Source organism: Protopterus annectens, chromosome 1.part1 (assembly GCF_019279795.1).
Source record: "Protopterus annectens isolate FY-2018-M chromosome 1.part1, PAN1.0, whole genome shotgun sequence".
Classification (NCBI taxonomy): domain Eukaryota; kingdom Metazoa; phylum Chordata; order Ceratodontiformes; family Protopteridae; genus Protopterus; species Protopterus annectens.
Genome location: NC_056726.1, coordinates 1,843,944,631 through 1,843,964,233, shown reverse-complemented (window position 1 = coordinate 1,843,964,233; position 19,603 = coordinate 1,843,944,631). Strand labels below are relative to the sequence as shown.

The 19,603-nt window shown below is 42.8% G+C and overlaps 1 protein-coding gene across 3 annotated transcripts in view; it reads right to left on the bottom strand.

Annotated features, from left to right (window-relative positions):
• The window catches only part of MOCS1 (molybdenum cofactor synthesis 1), a 1,733,254-nt gene that overhangs the window by 1,225,401 nt on the left and 488,250 nt on the right, over positions 1–19,603 (bottom strand). For all 3 annotated transcript variants that reach the window (XM_044084832.1, XM_044084835.1, XM_044084843.1), the window contains exon 2: positions 17,556–17,685. In XM_044084832.1, coding sequence (XP_043940767.1) covers positions 17,556–17,685 — 130 coding nt within the window. The remainder of the gene's footprint in view (positions 1–17,555; positions 17,686–19,603) is intronic.

The following is a 19,603-nucleotide window of genomic DNA, read 5'->3' as shown; positions in this document are numbered from 1 at the left end:
ACGGCTGGGATTAAAGTGATTGCTGCTGCCATGAGACCAAGTGTTTTTAGTACAAATCTGGCTTGGACTCTGCTCTCCTGTAATAGGATCTGAACATGGTTGCGAATGTCTGAAACTCTTTGTGTGGGTAGTTTTGCTGAGAGCTCCACTGTGTTTAAAACGGCACCTATGAAGGTAATAGACTGACAAGGCGACAATACAGACTTTTCGAAATTTATAGAGATACCTAGCGCATTGCACGTTTGTACAGCGTAATCTCTGGATTGGAGTAGTTGATGCCTGGTGGTGGCAGTAAGGAGCCAGTCGTCTAAATATGGAAACACCTGGAATCCTTGTCATCTCAGGTGAGCCGCAACCAATGCCATGCATTTGGTAAACACCCTGGGGGCTGTGGTGAGGTCAAAGGGCAGAGCTCTGAACTGGTAGTGACTGGCTCCCAGGCGAAAGCGGAGAAACCTTCTGGAGCGCCTGTTCATCTTGATATGGTAGTACGCATCCTGAAGGTCTACAGAGCACATCCAATTGTCCTGACCCAGAAAGGGTAGAATGGACTGTAGCGTGACCATCCAGAACCTCGTTCTTTGGACCGACTTGTTCAGCCTGCTGAGATCCAAAATAGGTCTCCAGTCCCCTGTCTTTTTTGGTACCAAAAAGAACTTGAAGTAGATACCGGATCCTTGTTGGTCTGCTGGGACTGGCTGGATGGCCCTTTTTCTTAGCAGCTTTGAAATTTCTAGTGCTGCTAGATCCCTCAGACCGGGTGGAATGTCTGGAAGGGGCCCTTTTAGCTGTTGTGGGGTGTGAATAAAGGGAATTCTGTATCCCTCGGATATGATCAACTGTACCCATTTGTCTTGCGTGAGGGAATGCCAGGCTTCTGGGTACAGTGATAGTTTTCCCCCGACTGCCTCCGAAGGTGGACAAGTCGGGCAGCTCCTCAGGGGTGCTGGAAGGGTTTGTCAGAGAAAGATTCTCTGCTACCCTGATTCTGCGGACCCCCCCCTGCCCCTCGGGCGGCGTCTATTATTGTTCCCTCCTCTGCCTCTGGAGGGAAGCTCACCACGTGCGTCAGGCAGTACTCCCTGAGGTTTGCGGAACCATATTTTCCCACCTTTCTGACCCTTAGGGTATGGTCTAGAATGGGTAGAAAAACGGACTCCTACAGCAGAGAGAGTCTTGCCTTCCTGCTCACACCTGGTCAATGTATCCTTCACTTGAGGTCCAAATAAGGCAGAACCGTCAAAGGGGGTGTTAGTGAAGGACGCCTTGAAGGGGTCGGCAAAGTTGCAAAGCCGCATCCAGGCGTGCCTCCTTAGAGCAACGCCAATGCCTGCAGCCCTACTCGCTCCATCGGCGGCACAGGAAATGAGCCGCATGGAGGAGTTTACAATAGAGCTCAGGGTCCCTAGCTGGGAGTTGATCTTTTCCTGAGACCCCGCAGCTAATGGGTCCTGTAAGGTATCATCTAGTTCTTTGAGAAGGTCTCTCTGAAGACGGGTGAAATGGCACAAATAATTCAGTGAACGCATGGCAAAGGTCGCTGAAGAAAATATCTGCTTGCCATACCTATCCATAGTCCTAGATTCCTTATTAGGAGGATGGACAGGAACTGAAGGGTCAGCCAACTCCTTAGTGGCCGCCGCCACCACCATGGCATCAACGGGGACACCCTTAGTGAGAAGCTGCTTGTCCGAAGGGGCTGTAATAAATTTTGTGGGACTCCGGGGAGTTGGTTCCATAGTATCTGGAGCCATCCACGCCTTCCAAGCCACCACCTCCATGAGTGGGTCGAAAGGCGGGGACACCCAGGAGGTGGAAGGGCGAGAACCGAACCCGTCCAGGTACACAGACTCGTCCTCGGAAGGGTTGAGGGCAGACCAGTTCCCCCTCTGTTTAAGGATCTCTAGGATGTCAGAAAATGAGACATCCTCAAAGGGGGACTCTGGGGACCCTTCCGAATCATCCAGGTCGGTGTCAGATGTCACTGACTCCGGGGAGTCCACATGCTTCCTCTTGCATGTCCTCTTCCTAAGGGGGCTCCCCCGCAGGATCAGGGGAGGCCTCAGAAGAGGAGGATACGCCCAATGGGGCGACCTGGAGCGTTGGTTCTCCACGCTTGGGTTCGGGAGGTTAGGCAGAGGCCGAAGCAGGCACCATGGAAGGAGGGGCCAATGGGGCTGACCGTGGCGCCGGTATAGGAGCCAGCACGCTCCTCATGACCTCAAAGGCGCCCCTATCAGGCAGAGAGGAGGGACCCAGCTCCGAAGAGATAAGAGCTCCTCCTGGCACCGAGAGGGCCGGCTCAGAGGCCGATGGGGTCGAGCTCACCTGCGCCGACGCTCCGAGAGGGAGAACGGGGTCAGACAAGGGTCAGATGCCATTCGCCCCCTCGGAACAGACGAGGGAGTCCCGGTGCCCGGATCCCTCCAAGGATGGAGCCAATGAAGGGATCGGAGCCGAAGGAACCGATAAGGGTGGAATCGGTTCCGACGCCCCCACGGTACCAACCCCGACTGCCTCCAGCTCAGAACTCAAAGGAATAGTCGGAGGAGGAACTGGAGCCAGCATTGGGGAAGCCGCTGTCTGCTGAGACGGGCTATGCAATAACTGGGCGAGCGCCTGCGACTTCAAAAGCCTACTGACTATCCTCTCGAGGTCGTGGTCCGAAAGCCTGGAAGATCTAGAGGAGTGAGACCTATGGCTCCGCTCCAACAGCAAAGGGGGCTTCGGAGCCGACCTGACCGACTCCAATGAAGGAGATCGGGAGCGCTTTTGGCTTGAAGACGGCTCCGACGCCAAGGTCGGCGCTGACTGACGCCTCGATGTATCGGTTCCGGCCGGAACTGACGAGGCAGAAGAAGGTCTGCTCAGCACCAGCTCTGGACATGGAGCCAACAGTTTGGCGGGCTTAGAAGGTTTTCCTGACAGAGGCTTGGTAGGAGAACCTTCGGGCTTCAATAAGCCCCTTAGGATGAGCTTATTTCTGCGCTCCTGCAGGACTCTTGGGCTAAAAGCATGACAGATGGAACAAGAGTCCTGCAGGTGCAGAGGGCCCAAACAATACACACAAGAAGTGTGACAGTCTGTCAGAGACATCTTCTGACAGCACAAGTCACACTTCTTGAATCTTGATATCTTGGTATCCTTAGACATGATACCACAGGAACGGGACAAAAAAGTCTAAACAAGTATACAAACACACACACACACAACACTTGAAAGACACTCTTAAAGTTATTACAATAAAACAATACAAAATTCCACACACACACCTACTGAAAGGAACCTGTACAAACCTACTATAAAGGGGGGGTAAAGGCCTAACCACCTTAAGGGTGGAAAAGAGTAGGAAAACTATTAATAAAGGGAGGTAAGACTAGTCGGGAGACTACTAACACTACTAGAAAAGATCTAGGGAAAAAATATCAATCAAAAACTAACTATAAATATAAAAAATTTTAAATACGACCTGGAGCCGGTGAAAACGCAACCTCGCAGCTGAAGCGGCAAACGTGATCTGCGTATATGACACCTAGCATTATGGGACATAGCATAGCCTCGAGCTGGTAAAAATAGCTCTCGAGCTTTAGTATTAGGCAGAGTCGAGCCGAGGTTCGGCTCCGAAACCATCCAGCAAGAATGAAGACGAGATTGATAACTTAACATTTATATGGTATGGAACACCCCCAGCAAAAAGCAAATACACATGATATACTATATACTAAACAAATAGGACAGGTAAAAGACAAGAGAAGTCAGGGGGTGAGAGAGAGGGCAACTAGGACTGCAACAGTGAATACACTCGAACATCTACATTTATGGTAAGTGTACACAACTGTACTATGTTCTTCGTGTTTCACTGTTGCAGTCATCACATTTGGGTTGATTCCCAAAGCTAAGTAAGGGTGGAGGAAGTTAAAGAGCATTAGGGCTAGCAATCAGGCGCTGTAAGACTGCTGTGGCAAATCCAGCTCTGGATTTTAGAAAAAAATAGGTAAGTGGTAATGCTTGATGAAAGTATCCAGGTTCCAGGTACAGAGTTCCAGGTTGCAGCTTCCAGGATGTCCCTGGTAGGGACTCCTCTGTAAAATGCAGTAGAGGTAGATGCAGCCCTGTTGGAATGTGTTCTTATCCCCGGTGGGGTAGGTTTTCCATGGTGCTTGTAGCAGTATTGGATGCAATGTGCTATCCATTTGGAAATTATTTGCTTTGAAATGGCCTTCCCCGCTGCCCCTGCAGCAAAGCTGACTAGCAGCTGGTCAGATTTTCTGAGAGGCTTAGTCCTGTCCAAATAGAATCTAAGCTCTCTGTGCACATTCAGGGAATGCAGTATCCTTTCCCCTTTGTTCTGGAGATTAGGGAAAAAGTAGGCAAAGGAATGGACTGGTTCAGGGCCACACTAGACACCACCTTGGGCATAAATGATGGATTAGTCCTGAGGGAAACCCTGTCCATGTGGAAGATAATGAAGGGTTCCACTGCCATAAGGGCCTGCAGTTCAGATACTCTTCTTGCAGAAGTGATGGCTAGAATTAAAGCCGTTTTCCAAGAAAAGAATTTTAACTCTACTGTAGCAGCTGGTTCAAAGCGGGGAAGAGTTAAGTTTTTCCAACACAAAGTTAAGGTCTCAGGCTGGAGTAGAGGCTCTCCTGGGGGGGGGGGGGGGTCCTTAAATTTTTGGCCCCACTAAGGAATTGTTTTTGCAGTGGATGAAAGAAGAGGGGTGGCTCAGTATTATAATGAGCTGATATGGCTGAGGCATGAATCTTAATTGAAGAGAAAGATATGTCCTAGGGGAGCATTTCTGTTAAATAATCTAGAATATGAGGTAAGCTGGGCACCATTGTGCCCATCCCCCTGAGACTGGCTCCAGGAATAGTATCTTTCCACCTTTCTGAATAGGATTTTCTAGTACTAGACCTTCTTGCCTCAAGAATGACATCCAGCACCTGCTTATAGGTTCATACTAGGCTATCTGCCCTAGGGCATTTATAAGCCTAGCCAGAGTGTGTTTGGCTTTCGCCACCCATTTTAAATGGATTTTGCTATGCCCTTTTTCAAGGTTAGTATACTGTGCCTCTGTCTAACAGTGACACAGAAGTTATACCCGGGGTAAACCTACAATCTCCCATCCACTCATCAAGATTCCTCTTGAAGAGAGTCAATGAGGGACTCTGCCTAACCTGGACTGGGATTTTATTCCAGAGTGAAGGGAGCCTCTGGGTTATGAATTTGTCCCTCCAGCATATCCTATTTATTTCAGTACTGAGGTTCAAGTCTCTCGAGCGCGTAGCTCGATGGGATTTGGATTTTCTGAGGTGCAGCATTAATTCCGGGTTGGACATGGCTTTATACGTCAGGCACAGATCGCCTCTGAGCAGGCGGTATGCCACTGAGTAGAGCTGGAGTTTCTTTAACCGGGCAGCATATGGCATCTGTTTGAGCCCTTTGATCCTCTTGGTGAGGTACTTTTGGGGTCTTTCCAGTTGCTGCAGGTGTCTGGTAAGGTACATCCCAAAAGGGGCATTGTACTCAATTATGGGCCTGATGAGGGATGAGTAAAGAGGCACGATGACCTCTCCTGATCTAGATGTGAATCCCTTCATGATTAGGTGGGCTATATAAAATGTTTTTCTAAACACTTTGGCCACGTGGTTTTCAAATGAGAGATTGCTATCAACTTGGGTCCCCAGGTCCCCAATTACTTCTTCCGTACTTAATGGATTACCACCTATGTGGTAATTTGTGGGCACTTTGTTTTTGCCAAAGGGGATGACTATACACTTTTTGGCATTTAGCTTGAGGCCATGTCTCTGGCACCACTTGTCTGTTTCTATGAGGCCCTTTTGTAGGATGCTTGTGTCGGCTGGAGAATCGATTATGGTGCCCAGTTTGCAGTCATCTGCAAACTTGGTCAGCCACAGTCCTTCCGTGTTGGCCTGTACCTCCGAGAAATATATACCGAACAAGAGAGGTCCCAGGACTGAGCCTTGTAGGATGCCACTTGTAACTGGTTTGGAGTCTGACATGGCTCCAGCAATTCTAATCATGTGGGTTCTGTCCTTGAGCCAGGTTGCAACCCATCTAGTGACATAGGGGTTTATATTTAAGCTGGTGAGCTTATCTATAATGCCCAAGTGGGGTATTGTATCGAAGGCTTTTGCGAGGTCCAGGTAGGCTGTGTGGACCACCTTCCCCTCGTCAATGGCCTTGGTGACTGTTTCAAAGAAATCAACCAGGTTTAAGAGGCAGGATCTGCCCTTAAAGCCAAACTGGGTAGGATCCAGTGTCTGTAGGTCCCCAATATCTTTATGAGGTCCATGATGATCCTTTCCCTTATTGAGGGTTGCTAGAGGTGAGCTCAGGGAATTAGCCAGGCTGCAAGGTTAAGGGTTTGAAGTTGAGGGTGCAGAATCTGGCCCGCCTGCTGGGACAGCAGGGAAGGGGTCTGAGGCAGGTGCCATGGTTGCAGCACTGTCAGACTGTGCAAAAGGGGGTACCAGTGCTGGCGTGGCCAGTCCGGTGCAATCAGTATTGTCCTTGCCTTGTCCTGTTTGATCTTTAGAAGGACCTTCGAGAGGAGAGGCAGAGGGGGGAAGGCATAAACTGAGAGGCCTTCCCAGGGAAAGGACAGGGCATCCACTTTCCAAGCTTGACTGTGGGGAGTTCTGGTGCAGTATTTGTTCATTTGGTAGTTCTGCGGGGAGGCAAACAGGTCTACCTCTGGTGTCCCCCATTTGTTCCTCAAGAGCTTGAATATTTTGGGTTCCAGTTTCCATTCATGTGGATCCATGAGATTTCTGCTTAAGTAGTCTGCCAGTGAATTTAGTTTGCCCGGCAGGAATTGAGCTTGTAGGTTCACTTGGTTGATCAAGGCTGTGTTCCACGGAGCCATGGCTAGTCTGCAGAGTGGATAGGAATGGATAATCCCCTGCTTGTTTATGTACGACATAAATGTGCTGTTTGTCTTTACCAATAGTTGTCCTGGAAGAATAAGGTCTTTGAAGGCTGTCAAAGCATTCTGTACAGCTAACATTTTATTTTGATTGATATGCAGGTGCAGTCTTGCATATGGAATTAGCAGAATGCAAGAGGCCACGAACCACAGAGCTTGCAGGATTTTCTCTGTATTGGGTTCCATTTGCCCTGAATGCACTGCCCTGCAATGTGAGCCCCCCCATGCATAGTCTAATGTGTCTGTTAGGGTTTGGGCAGCAGGGGGTAGAGTGAAAGGGAGTACCTTGTTGTGGTAGCAGGTCTCTGCCCACCAAAGGAACTCTGCCCTTAGGCAAGGAATGATTAGGAATCATTGTTTCCAGGTCCTGAGAATGTTGACACCATAGACTTTTTAGATACCATTGAAGTTTCCTCATATCCAGTCTTGCATATGGAATTAGCAAAATGCAAGAGGGCCATGAACCCCAGGGGCTTGCAGGATTTTCCTTGCAGATAGCTAGGATTTTGTGGCCAGTAGGTTGAAGCAGGTTGTCAACCTTGTTTCTCTGTAGTGAGGAATGTCATCTGGGAAGTTGTGTTCAAGCTTGCTCCCAGGAATACAATCTGTTGGCAGGGTAATAGGTGTGATTTCTTCTCATTGATGGTGTATCCCTGTGAAATCAAAAGTCTCTTTACAAATGCCAGGTGCTGTAATAGCAAGTCTTGACTCTGCCTGAATCAGGCAATCGTCCAAATATGGGTAAATCTGAATATTGCTCTGTCTGCAAAATGCAATGGCTGGAGCTACGCACTTTGTGAACACCCTGGGTGCAGTAGATACGCCAAAGAGAAGTACAGTGCATGGAGCCTGCCCTGAAGCGTAGGTATTTCCTGCAAGATTCCCTGATTGGGATGTGCATATACGCTGCTTTTAAATCTAGGGTTGCCAGCCAGGCATCCTTGGCTAGCATAGAAAGAAGCTGTTGAAGAGTTAGCATTTTGAATTTTGGAACCACCAGAAAAGTGTTTTGGCTAGGCAGGTCCAGGATAGGACGCCAGGAGTTTACTTTTCTGGGAACCAGGAACAGTCTTGAATAGAAACCTTGTCCCCTTTGTTCTGCTGGGACAGGTTGAATAGCCTTGATGCTGAGGAGAGACAGCACTTGTTTTTGGGCCTCCACCCACTAGTTTGGGGGGAGGTCTGGCCATCCAATTAGGGGACTGAGCAGACCTGGAAGGAACTGGAAAGGGCCAGTTCTTTGAAGACCAATGCCTACAGAATCTAGGTGGCTGTACTCGTAAGAAATCTTTAACAGTTTGCATAGATTTAGCTTTTTCCTCCATTCTTTTAAGGACATCTTCTGCTTTGTTGCCAAAAAGGCACTCTTGGTTTAAGTGTGCATCCAGTAATTTGGCTTCACCATGATCTGGCAAGTTTTGTTCCTTAAGCCAAACATGCCTTCTAAGTACAGACCCAGTGACAGCAGCCCTGCAAGATGCTTCTAAAGCATCAAAACCACATTGCAAAGTATGTTTCCCAACTTGGTCAGCAAAATGCATTAACTCTTGTAAATCTTTGTGTTCAGCACAGTCATGAATCAACATCATTTTCTGTTTAATTAGTCCCATAATATTTTGCTGATACTTTAACATATGAAACTGCCAATTTAAAGCTCTAATGGCCAGAATAGCAGAGGTGTATACCTTCTTACCCCATCTGTCTAAAGCCCTAGAATCCCTGTCAGAAGGGGTAGGATTTTTGGCAGTAGTAGCCTTAATGCTTTTAGGTCCTTGGGAAATGGTCTCTGGATCCGCAGTAGGATTCTTGAAGAGGAATTTGTGAGAGTCGGGTACTCTGTAGTACCTGTCAGGTTTCCTGGGAGCAGGGGGCAAAGTGTCTGGGGTAAGGCCGGATTCCAATAAAACATCATCTACAATCTCCAGAACAGGAGGGATAGTTAGAGGCCTGTGCTGAGGCAGGTTTAAGAATTCCCTTAGTCTCTTTTTGGACTGAGAACAGTCCTGGCTTTCCCAGCGGAAATGTTCCCTAAGGGTATGCAAGGTATCACCAAAAGAGAAATCTTCTGGAGAGGAAGCAGAGGGAATGGAATCCACTGCATCAGAATCCTCATAAGTAGATAAGGGTAAATCCTGGTAAGTCAGAAGGAATAGAGATATCAGATTCCTGATCACAAGAATCAGAAGGAAATTCAGTTCTAGGTCTCTTAGAGGGGGAAGGCTGGCTTCCCCTAATTAAGGTAATAAGGTCTTCAGCCATTCTAATTATTTGTTTTTGTGACATGTTGGCCTGAGAATGCGCTTTGGTCGTCGGTTTTCTAGGCATAGTGCGAGCTTTAGGTCTGAGGAATTCGGTATTTTTAGCTTGAAACGAAGTCATCGGTTTGATATGAAAATCCGTAGGCCTGAATACACCCTCAGAAGCCAGTGCCTGCACAGTGGTAGAGACATCCGCAGGTTCCATAGTCGAAGAAGCATCTCGCAGCATACCAGACTCCGAATGGGTCTCAGCAGAGGCCTGCAAATCTGTAGAAGCGGGTATCAGGGGCTGCGAAAGTGCCTCACTGAGTACCAGCGAACTGGCGACTTGCTTAATAGAAGCATTGTTGGCAGTTTTGGCCTATGCAGTCTGTCTTTGTCTTTATCCTTAGGTTTTTTCGGAAGATCGGTTTCAGATAGCTTAACAAAACCATTTCGGAGTACAGAGATAGAGAATGAAAGTATTTAGCTACAAAAATAGTCCAACGACAAATAGTTTGGGTGTTGAACAAGGCACAAAACTGACAGCGAGGGACGTCGTGGTCTGGGCCTAAACACAGTAAGAATTAAAATCTCTATGAGGTATTTGCTTTCCACAGGCAAGACAATTGTAAATTTTTTCTGACATCGGTTAGAGCAAGAAAAAAGGATCCCCAACAGGGTAGTTATCTTTTTGAAGACTTCAGGTCTGAAACTCAAAAACGAAAATTTCAGGAGTCTGCCGACCGGCACTTGCGAACTGCTTCTGCTTCGGGCACCACACAGCAAGAAAGACTGATGTAATGGCATCAGCTGCATGTTTTATACCCATGACGACCCGATGTCATGGAATAAGCAACAGCATCTGATGCAGAAATCCCAAGACTCTGGTATTCAGGCCGGCTGAGGGCTACCTGCAGGCAGTTAACCCAAATGTGATGACTGCAACAGTGAACAGTGAAACACGAAGAACATCAGTAATTTCTTTAGGAACGCAACGTCTACTATGTTCCACCCCTTCATAGTTTTTTTTTTTTTTTGCAGTCTGAAGCAACTGTTGTTCCTAATATATGTTGCGAATAATTTCCTTACTAACGTTCTAATTGTTGAATCATTACTCCAGTCTGTTTCTGGTAAATTTAAGTCCCCAGCTATTATTATTCTTCCCTCCTGTGTTTCATGCAACAAATGTATGAATTCCTCCAGGTCATTTGCACGTGACTTTGGTGGTGTATACACTCCAACAATTGTTACATGTTCTAGGGTTGTCTTTGTCACAGTTACGCACTCTACAGTATTGGTATTATCACCGAACATGTAATAATCACAGGTCTTATAACCATCTTTAATCCCTGTCATAACACCTCCTCCTGACTTTTTGTTAGAATGTCTGTTACAGTAAAAACATTTACACCCTGACAGAACTAGTTTCCAGTCACTGTTCTTTAACCATGTTTCACAAACAATAACATCAATCTTGTGGGAACATAGCAAATTTTCCAATAAAAAAAAAAAAAAAACATTATTATCAATGTCCCTAGCATTAACAACCATCAGAGATGCATCAAATGTTGCTATCTGTAACTGTTAATGGTTCAACTTGGCAAAAATCCTGCCTAGTGTTTGTCAAATATTGCAAAATATCTGCTGCAAAAATTCTCTTCCCTGATCTTGACAAATGCAAGCCATCCTGTCTGAACACGTGTACCCAAAACTAGGCTTGGATGCTCTACACATTTCCATTTTTTAAAAAAGGACATTTTTTTCCATGTAGGTATTTACCCAAAAAAATCTTTTCATTCACAGTAACCTGACTATCCTTCCTATAGGTGATTTGTGAAAAAATACACCCAAACACCAGTACAAGCTCTACTACCCAAGAGGGCTGTCAGTTTCCTACCAACAGTCAGAGAATCCTTGCGGATGACATTTGTACTGACATGATCCATACTTCTTTACATTAAGGCATTCCAAGGCCTGTCTCACATCTTCTATTTTTGTCAAGCATAACATGTTCATCTTCTCTGAAAATATAAGTATCAGTTCCTCTAATAACTGAATCACCAATTACAAGAATATCTTTGATCGCCAGCTCTGAAGAATCTTCAGCTTCTGATACAGTAATATCTGCTCTATCGATTGTTAGAAAGGATAGATCTTCATCACCATTAATCTTATTAATCCCACCGTTTTCATTGCGTCTTAAATTCTCATCCAGCTGGTATTGTAAATCCACAGCTTGAGCCATGTAGTCAATGTCTTTCTCTTCTTTTTTTTCCGTACAGTACTGTTCTTCAATCCTTCCACGTTCAGTTTTGATTTCTTCCTTTTCACCTGCCCCTTGCCTCTTTTTCCTACCTTCTTTTTTTGGAAAAATGATGCCTTTTGCTGTAGACTGAAGGTTTTCATATAGAAAAATACTATCATTCCTTGTAACCTGTGTCTTAGAAAACACAGCAGTGTCCGTTTTAGTAAGTATTTTAAGTATTCTCTTTTCTTTACAGTCATTAATCAGTTTCTTTTTTTCATTATTTGTTGTGAATTTCTTCCTTTCTTTTTTTGTTTCTTTCTAAACAAACCGGATCCTCAGACTGCTGAATACTTGCATCCAGAATACCAAAAACTGGTGCTATAAGAATTCATAGGCATAGGGAACAGCTGTTTAGCAGATTGTTTTCTCAGTCTGGAGGGACTGGAGGCATTATCTTGTGAGGAGGAGGATGAATTTGCAGTGTCAGTATTCCGCTCTATTCTTTTAATCCACTGAGGAGGGTCTGGAGAAAAGGGGTCTTCCAGGTAAAACAATGTTCTTCTTTACAATTGTCTTTCTCACTGAGTTATCTCAGGGGTAAAGTGAGATTTTAGAAAAGTCACTGCCAAAATCAAGGGTGAGAGGGGAATTTTTACTTAATTGCCCCATTTTATACATAGCACTGCAGGATATTTAACTCATTATATTGGAGTGACGTCTCCAAGTGCATCTGCAATTAACTCCTACTGACGCCTCTAGGCGTCAAATATTGCTCGTTTATATTTGCATCAATAATTCAAAAACCATGCTATGTACAAGGTTTTAAAAGATTTCATGTTAAAATTTACACAGTAGCAAACTCAAGTGCATTAATATTTGACATATGTCTACTGCAGGTAAATAGATATTAACTGTTTTTATGATATTAATTTATATAGACATAATTTTCACCTTTTTCTAAATATCTCATCAAGTAACACAGACAGAACTCCTTAGGATCATATGAATGCTCTCAGCTAGATTAATAAAATGCTGTATGTGTGTAACTTGAGTGGTTGCCAAGATACAAGTTGTTTACAAAATATTACAAATGTAATAGTGTGTTGACTGTGACTTATACAATTCATTTTAAGACCTAGAACCTAAAGAGTACTACCATTATAAAAATAGTTTGTGCTTTTATATTTATTTCATAACCATCATGGTTCCACATATGTGAACATTCGTTTAAAATGGGAGGACAATTTAATTCTGTCAAAAGGCTTAGGCTCCACCCATTGGAAGTTACAGTACAAACTTGCTGAGCTCCACTGGAGTGAATGAGTTAAGATGTGTAGGCAGTCTCTTTTTTTTTTTTTTAGCAGAGATGACGAACCAAGACAAGGGCCTTTTGAGCTAGACTGTTTTTTTCTGGAGAAATACTGCTAAAGGGAAACCTTTGACTGCAGATTAAAAATGCTTTTCTTTCTTTTGCAGAGGCCAAGAAATGATGATAGTCACCCTTAACAATCTAAAAATAATTTTTCTAGAGGGTGACCTGAAGCATTTTTTTGGTTTTAAGGAGCAGTGTGCTGTATCTATTGTGATTGGAGAAGCCATTGAGATGTATAATGCCTTCATAAAATATTTCTTACAAATAAAAACACGCATTTACTTTAATATCGTTTAACACATACAACAGTCACTGAAAATACTCTCTCCACGTTAAAATATCCCTGAGTACACACTACACAAACTGCTTTACTATATACAGCATGCAATTTATATTATGAAATGTTTTGTACAAACAATAAGATTAAATACTGATTTACTTACAAATACTTTTTCCCTTTTAGTGTCCTTCTAATCATCGACATAAATGGGGTATATGCATTACAGTCCAACCACAAGTTTAACAAAGTCCAGTCTTTCAGGCACTTTTCTTCCAAAGCCATATTTCACACATAAGCGACTGATGTTTTAGTCTTCTCTGTATTCACTAATTTCAGTGTTGCTGGTCTTCTTCCTGATTGTCTCCATCTCCCAGTAACAGACTCTAGTTCAAGTCTAAGGTAGTCTTGATTCTTCTAGTCAACTCCTGTGCTTTTTTCTGATCTCAAACATTTTCCTTTGGAACATTGTTAAGGGTTTCACTGGTAAAGTCTCTCTGAGCTTTATTGTCAACAGAATGAGAAGCAGAGCCCCTTTCTGTTTGCTGGCTCACTTTTTGTTAGATCAGCATTTTTTTATTTCCTCCTTAGCTTGTTCTGCATCCAAAAATGTCTTTGATCTTCCAGAAAAAAACATTCTGAAGATCGCTGGATACAGCAGCTTGAATCTCACTCCTTCCTCTTGACATTCCCTGATTGCCGGGATAAATTTTCTTCCCTTCTGCTTGGTGTACAGTAAATAATTTTCCACAAACACTCTGCTGTCTCCAATTTTTAATACTTTTCCCTTCTGCCATTTTGTTTTCAGGATTAATTCCTTCTGCTGGACATGACGATATCTTTACTAATACAGGTCTTAGGTGCTTTTTAATGGCCAGGTTTGCAGCATACAACTGATATCCCCTTTCAATGAACAAATCCTGCTGTGGAATATCAGTCCAGTTGCTTATTTGTACTTTCATAAAATTACTAGTCTGTTCCTTCCAGTTTCTCTGGTACAGCAGAAAATCTTAGGTTTTCTCCGAGCGCTCTATCGTCTAAATATTTTTTTTAAACAGCTCTTCTTGAGAAATCGCATACTAAGCCAGCTTTTTCTTTATTTAATACTTTTTTGCAGTTTTATCAATTCATCTGAGTAGCTAATTGAAGCTACTTCTATTTTTCCCAGGCTTTTGTTATTTGAGTTTATATACTCCAACTTTTCATTTGTTTTAATCACCACTGATAGCATCAGAGTTTGTTTTCCTCGAAAATTACTGGGAGCAATCTCTTGCATCAAAGCTGAAGTTTGAACTGGTTTTTGTTGAATAGCTGGAATTTTTTCCCAGCCAGTGTTTTCTCTTGAACTTTTCTTGTTAATTTTCTTTGAGGCTTTCTAAATTTCCTTTTTGCTGGCATCCAGGCAGTGTAATTACTAGTCAGCAACTGAATTTTACTCAAGTTGACAACAACACAGGCTGTTATTTCTCAGTTTATTTTTTCATGTTGGGAGAGATGAAATTAAGCTGTTGATCAGTGTGCAGCTATCTTAGAAGTCCTACTGCAGGACTGTATGCTAACCAAAATAAGCATGGTGTTGGGAGAGACCTGCAAAAGGGCTGGTGCAGGCTTCATACTTTACTCCATAATGGCATGATTCTGTATGATCATCTTAACTTCCCAAAAGACAAACACCCACTAAAGACGTGCACACACAATGAAGCATGAACTTCAGCATGAGAAAAACACATAGACCATTCTTCACAAGGCCTGGCTAGTCTATTCAGCTCTGACTTTTGAAGCAAATAGGACATCCCCAGGCCTAAGGCCCAAGTACCCCAATTTGTCAACTAATAACTCCTAGCATTATTCTCAAGTTTCTTGTTGTTCAACCAAGGAATCATCTAGAAATGGGGCAGCACAAAAAACTTCAGGATGCACCTCTACCATGAAAACACAGTTGAGAAACTCCTCTAATCCCAAGTTCCTTAACCAATACCAAGAACCAGTTTGAGTTCAAGCATTCTCTAGTCAGGGGCAAGCTTACCAACTGAAAGGTTAAGGAGGGCTGGCTAAAAAACAAACTTCCTTCAAGAAGGTTCATGCATGGACCTGGCCACTGTGTGCTTGTCCTGGTAATGTACCAACATACTCCTGTAGCTGGAGATAACCCCACACATAGGCATCCATGAGGACGGCTCAACTGCCACCATCTTTGTTAATAAGCAAGCAAATTTACCACCTTTGTTGCAGAGTTGAAAGGCTGAAGAGGAGGTACTTACAGGAGTTGTCAATACTGCGGTTTGACGGCTGTACATTTACTATGATGCTTTTGAATTCAAACACAGGATTTTGCCAGTGACATCAAGTACTAAGAACTAAACTGTAAAAGTGGTAAAAATAAGTGAAAGTTTCTTGGGGCAAGCATGCTTATGTATTAGTTGTAAAGCTGCATTACTTCATGATTATGAGTCAACCATGCACACAGATGTCAAACACTGGATTTTGCAGAAAAAAATGCCAAATTCCAACTGGTGGTAAAGAATTAACAACAAAAGGATCAATCTCAAGGATCACTGCAGTTAGGCTCTAAGATTCTGTTTAAGGCATACAAGGCAAAGAGTTCAATACTTCTAAGACAAATGTCTCATCTTCAAAGCAACACCAAACCATCTTTTGCATGATCACCATGCATCACTGCTGATGAAAGGCACAGCTATTTGAAAAATCTTAAGTACATTTTTTGTTTCGTTTTAGCAAACAATTGGCTTCATTAGAATAGTTAAGTTCTTTTTACAGGGAAATCAGAATGAAAAGTGATTGTGTTGCACAATATGCAGACAGCAGAAAATGGAATTCAAACCTAGACCTCCTGACCTCCAGTCTGCAGCCTGACAGTTTAATTCACTGAGTCATATTTAAATGCAAGGTTTCGTTAGTAATCATTGAAGTCTGAGGAAGCGTTGTAGATCAACGTGAAAGTGCTTACTTTATGGATCCTTTCTGAATAAACCGTGAAGTGAATACCGTGGTTTGGACTATTCTTCTGCTTTGGCGTACCACTTGTTTTTTATCTTCATTTGACTGTCTTACAAAGTGAGTACCTTGCTTGGTGGCATGTATTTTTTATTTTTTGTTCTTAAAATATAAAAGCTGTTGACAGACAAGTGGCTGCGCATTAGCTAGTGCTAGCATCAAAGGTCTGTCTGCAGATACCAATCTTAGACTTTTATAAAATAAAAATGGCATTTTACTGGCCAAAAATTAATAATGTTATGGTCAAAGGATGGTGATCTCAGTAAGTGTATTAGATCCAAAATATTGTGGGAAAATTGTTCCCGTTCAAGAGCTTTCCAAGGTTGTACAAGAGGGTGCAGCATACTGCTGCTTTGTGATACCGCAGAATCCATGCAAATTATGCATATAATATTTTTCACAATATTTCAAAACAATCTCGATTTATTAAATCATGCATGTCAGATGGCAAGTATGAGTGGCAATATTGTGTGTCTTCATGTTTTGTATAAGATGGCACAGTTTGTTCACCTGTAGGTCACACAGACTTCAAGAAATTAATGCAGTTGCAAAAATGTAGCCAACAGTTGTAAACTGCTTAATCAAAAAAGCATTTACATCCCAGAATGTCTTTCACATTACCCACCATATTTTAATGACTACTGCTTGCATATACAACCATTCCTTTTTTGTAACTTCAGTGCATCCCATGCATGCTTAGCAACTCATGTCGGCTTGTAGATGCCACCTTACTGCCTGAGTTTTAGGTATACATCTATACAAAGACTTCAGAAATTACATTTTGAAAACATAAGTATACTCATTTCAGGAGTAAAGGGAAGTCTTTTATAAAGATTAGTATACAGGATGTGGTGGTGCTGCAGTAGCGTTGTCGCCTCACAGCAAGACGTTGTGCCGTTCGATTCTCAGCTAGAGCGTCTTCTGTGTGGAAACATGCGTGAATGGGCATACCTTCGTTGAAGGTTGTGCGTCAGGGCTGGCAAACTCAGCACGTAAAAAATCTACTGCCGTGGCGACCCCTAACCGGGAAAAGCCGAAAAACACAAACAAGTATACAGGAAGGGCTGCCTGAGGCAGGACAACCCATATGTCAGGACTGCAGTTGCATCCTTGAAGGATATCACAAACAAGTATACAGGATGCTTAGGATCTCTGCTTTCCTAACAACTGCATTCTCACAGGAAGCAATGAATTTTAAATAAGAATCAATCACATCTACTCATGCATTTGAGCATAGGCACATGACAGTAAAAAATGTAAACAATAACATTCTAAAACCTATCAAGAAAAAATATACAAGCATGCAAAATACTGATTAAATGCATAAATATATCAAAAGTAATCACCCACTGTACATTAGCCAACTGAATTTATGTACTAGGAGTTCCTGTTTCAGTGACAGTCAGCTGACGCAACCAAATACAGCAGAAGCAACAATTAAAACATACATCGTAGGTTGCATTTCTCGGTTACAGATATCCGCAAGTAATCGTGCTGGCGTCCAAAACCATCAGTCAGGAAGGCAGAGAAAGGAAGTGCATGTTTCAGAAAACTTTTTCTGTCCACATTCATCTCATCCTGAAAAGTACACAAACAATAAAAAGTGAAATGAGAGAACTTTGTGCTGTTAAAAGTACGCTTATTAACACATGGTTTTGTTCCTCAATCCATACATTTTCTGGAGACATTTCCATAGGTGTGATCCAATCACGACCAAATACGCACAACTCATGCTTTACAAAATATCAAGACAGCAATGTATTCTTCTAATCTTTACAGTATACTTTGCAAACAAAATGCAATTTACTTTAAGATACAGACAGGGTCTGTGAAGTTATTACCATTTTTTACATGAGGCAGTGTAGCATAATGGTTCATCAAAAACATCCTCTGCAGAAGAACTCAAGCTATACAACTCACAGTTTTGCACAGACTGACCGAAACAGTAACAGTTAAATGACTGTCATTATACAAGTCAAAACCCAATGCTAAAAATATAGACAAGAAGTAGATTCATCATGAAGAAAGGCACTGTATCACATCCCAAATTACCAAGAGAGTCCTATCTTACAAAATATTCATAGCCACATGACCAAATTCTCAAGTTAAAATCCAGGTGCAATGCAAAACAAACTCACCAATGGCACAAGCAAAATATTACAATGTAACAAATCAAATGACTGAAAGGTGGGCTCAGTAACAGAAAGAGAAACTTCTAGCTTGACTGAAGTCATCTGTGGTTCACTATACTGTGAAACACTATTCAGGTACAGTGGTCCTGCTCAGAAGTTTCTTATAGTGCATGGAGCACCCAATTATGGTCCAAAAATGTGGGGGGGGGGGGGACAACAAGTCTACTAAGCACCTTTCTGAAGTTAGAAAAATGACTGACAAACATTTCTGAAAACACTCCTTTGTGCTGATAATTCCTTAACTGGGGTCAGTACTGGCTAGAAGAGAACAAGGACAGAAGGTAAAACGTTTTTTTAAAATAGAACATCAATTAGTCGCACAAACAAAAAAGTGTGGCATACTGAAGGGTCTAACTGCTTTCAAAGCAATTACTACTGCAAAGGAATATACAGTGCTGTCAAACAGACTGAAAGCTAGTAAAACATTTCCAAGTTCCTACATTTTCCCCGGTACAATTTCTTCAAGTCTTTTGAGTTTCTATTACCATGATGGGAATGGACCCCATTCCTAAGTCAGGGTATGATTAAAGTTCATAAAACTGGTATTGTTTCACTCTTTAATATTAGCCGAAGGTGATCTTTGCAGTACCCACAGTGTGCCCAGAAGAGACTCCTTCTGCAATTCATATGGAATTACATGTATTGGTAACATATCTAAACACTGTAAATTCTTTATTAGAACCTGTTGCTTCTACTACTACTGGAACTGTCTGGGTATCTTTCTTCACATTACTCTCATTTCTGCCTGCAAATCCTACTCTTTTATAATGTTGTCTCTCTCTTTCTCTCTGTCTCTTTCTACATAAACACACTTAACTACTGGGTGTAGCAAGTTCAATGATCAATGCTATTTGTTTTTCCTGGACTACTATATCTGGTTTTCTCCTATCTATTTTTTGAACTGTTGGTTATGGGCGATCCCATGTGACAAACCTTTATAATTCTCCACAATGCTTTGTAGTTTCCAATGCTGCTCAACTACTTCAATATTGTAGTGTTAGCACAATCCTACTGAGCATTTCAGTATAAAGGTCCTCTACCATGTGTATCACACCCAGCAACAAAATGTGTCACTCTTTCCAGTTTTTTTATTTTTTATTTATTTTTTTTATACAGAACCTGAATTTGTGCATTTCTCCCACATGTTCAAAGGACTTTGTAAACCAATGTGAACACCATCCACTATACTGGGTTGCCATTATTAACCTTTCATTTTTTGGTTTCAATTTACCACTCTTAAACCATTCCTATTTCAAACCCTGACTGATGTGAGGCTGTTCCAGGAGATCTCTGTACTTGGCACA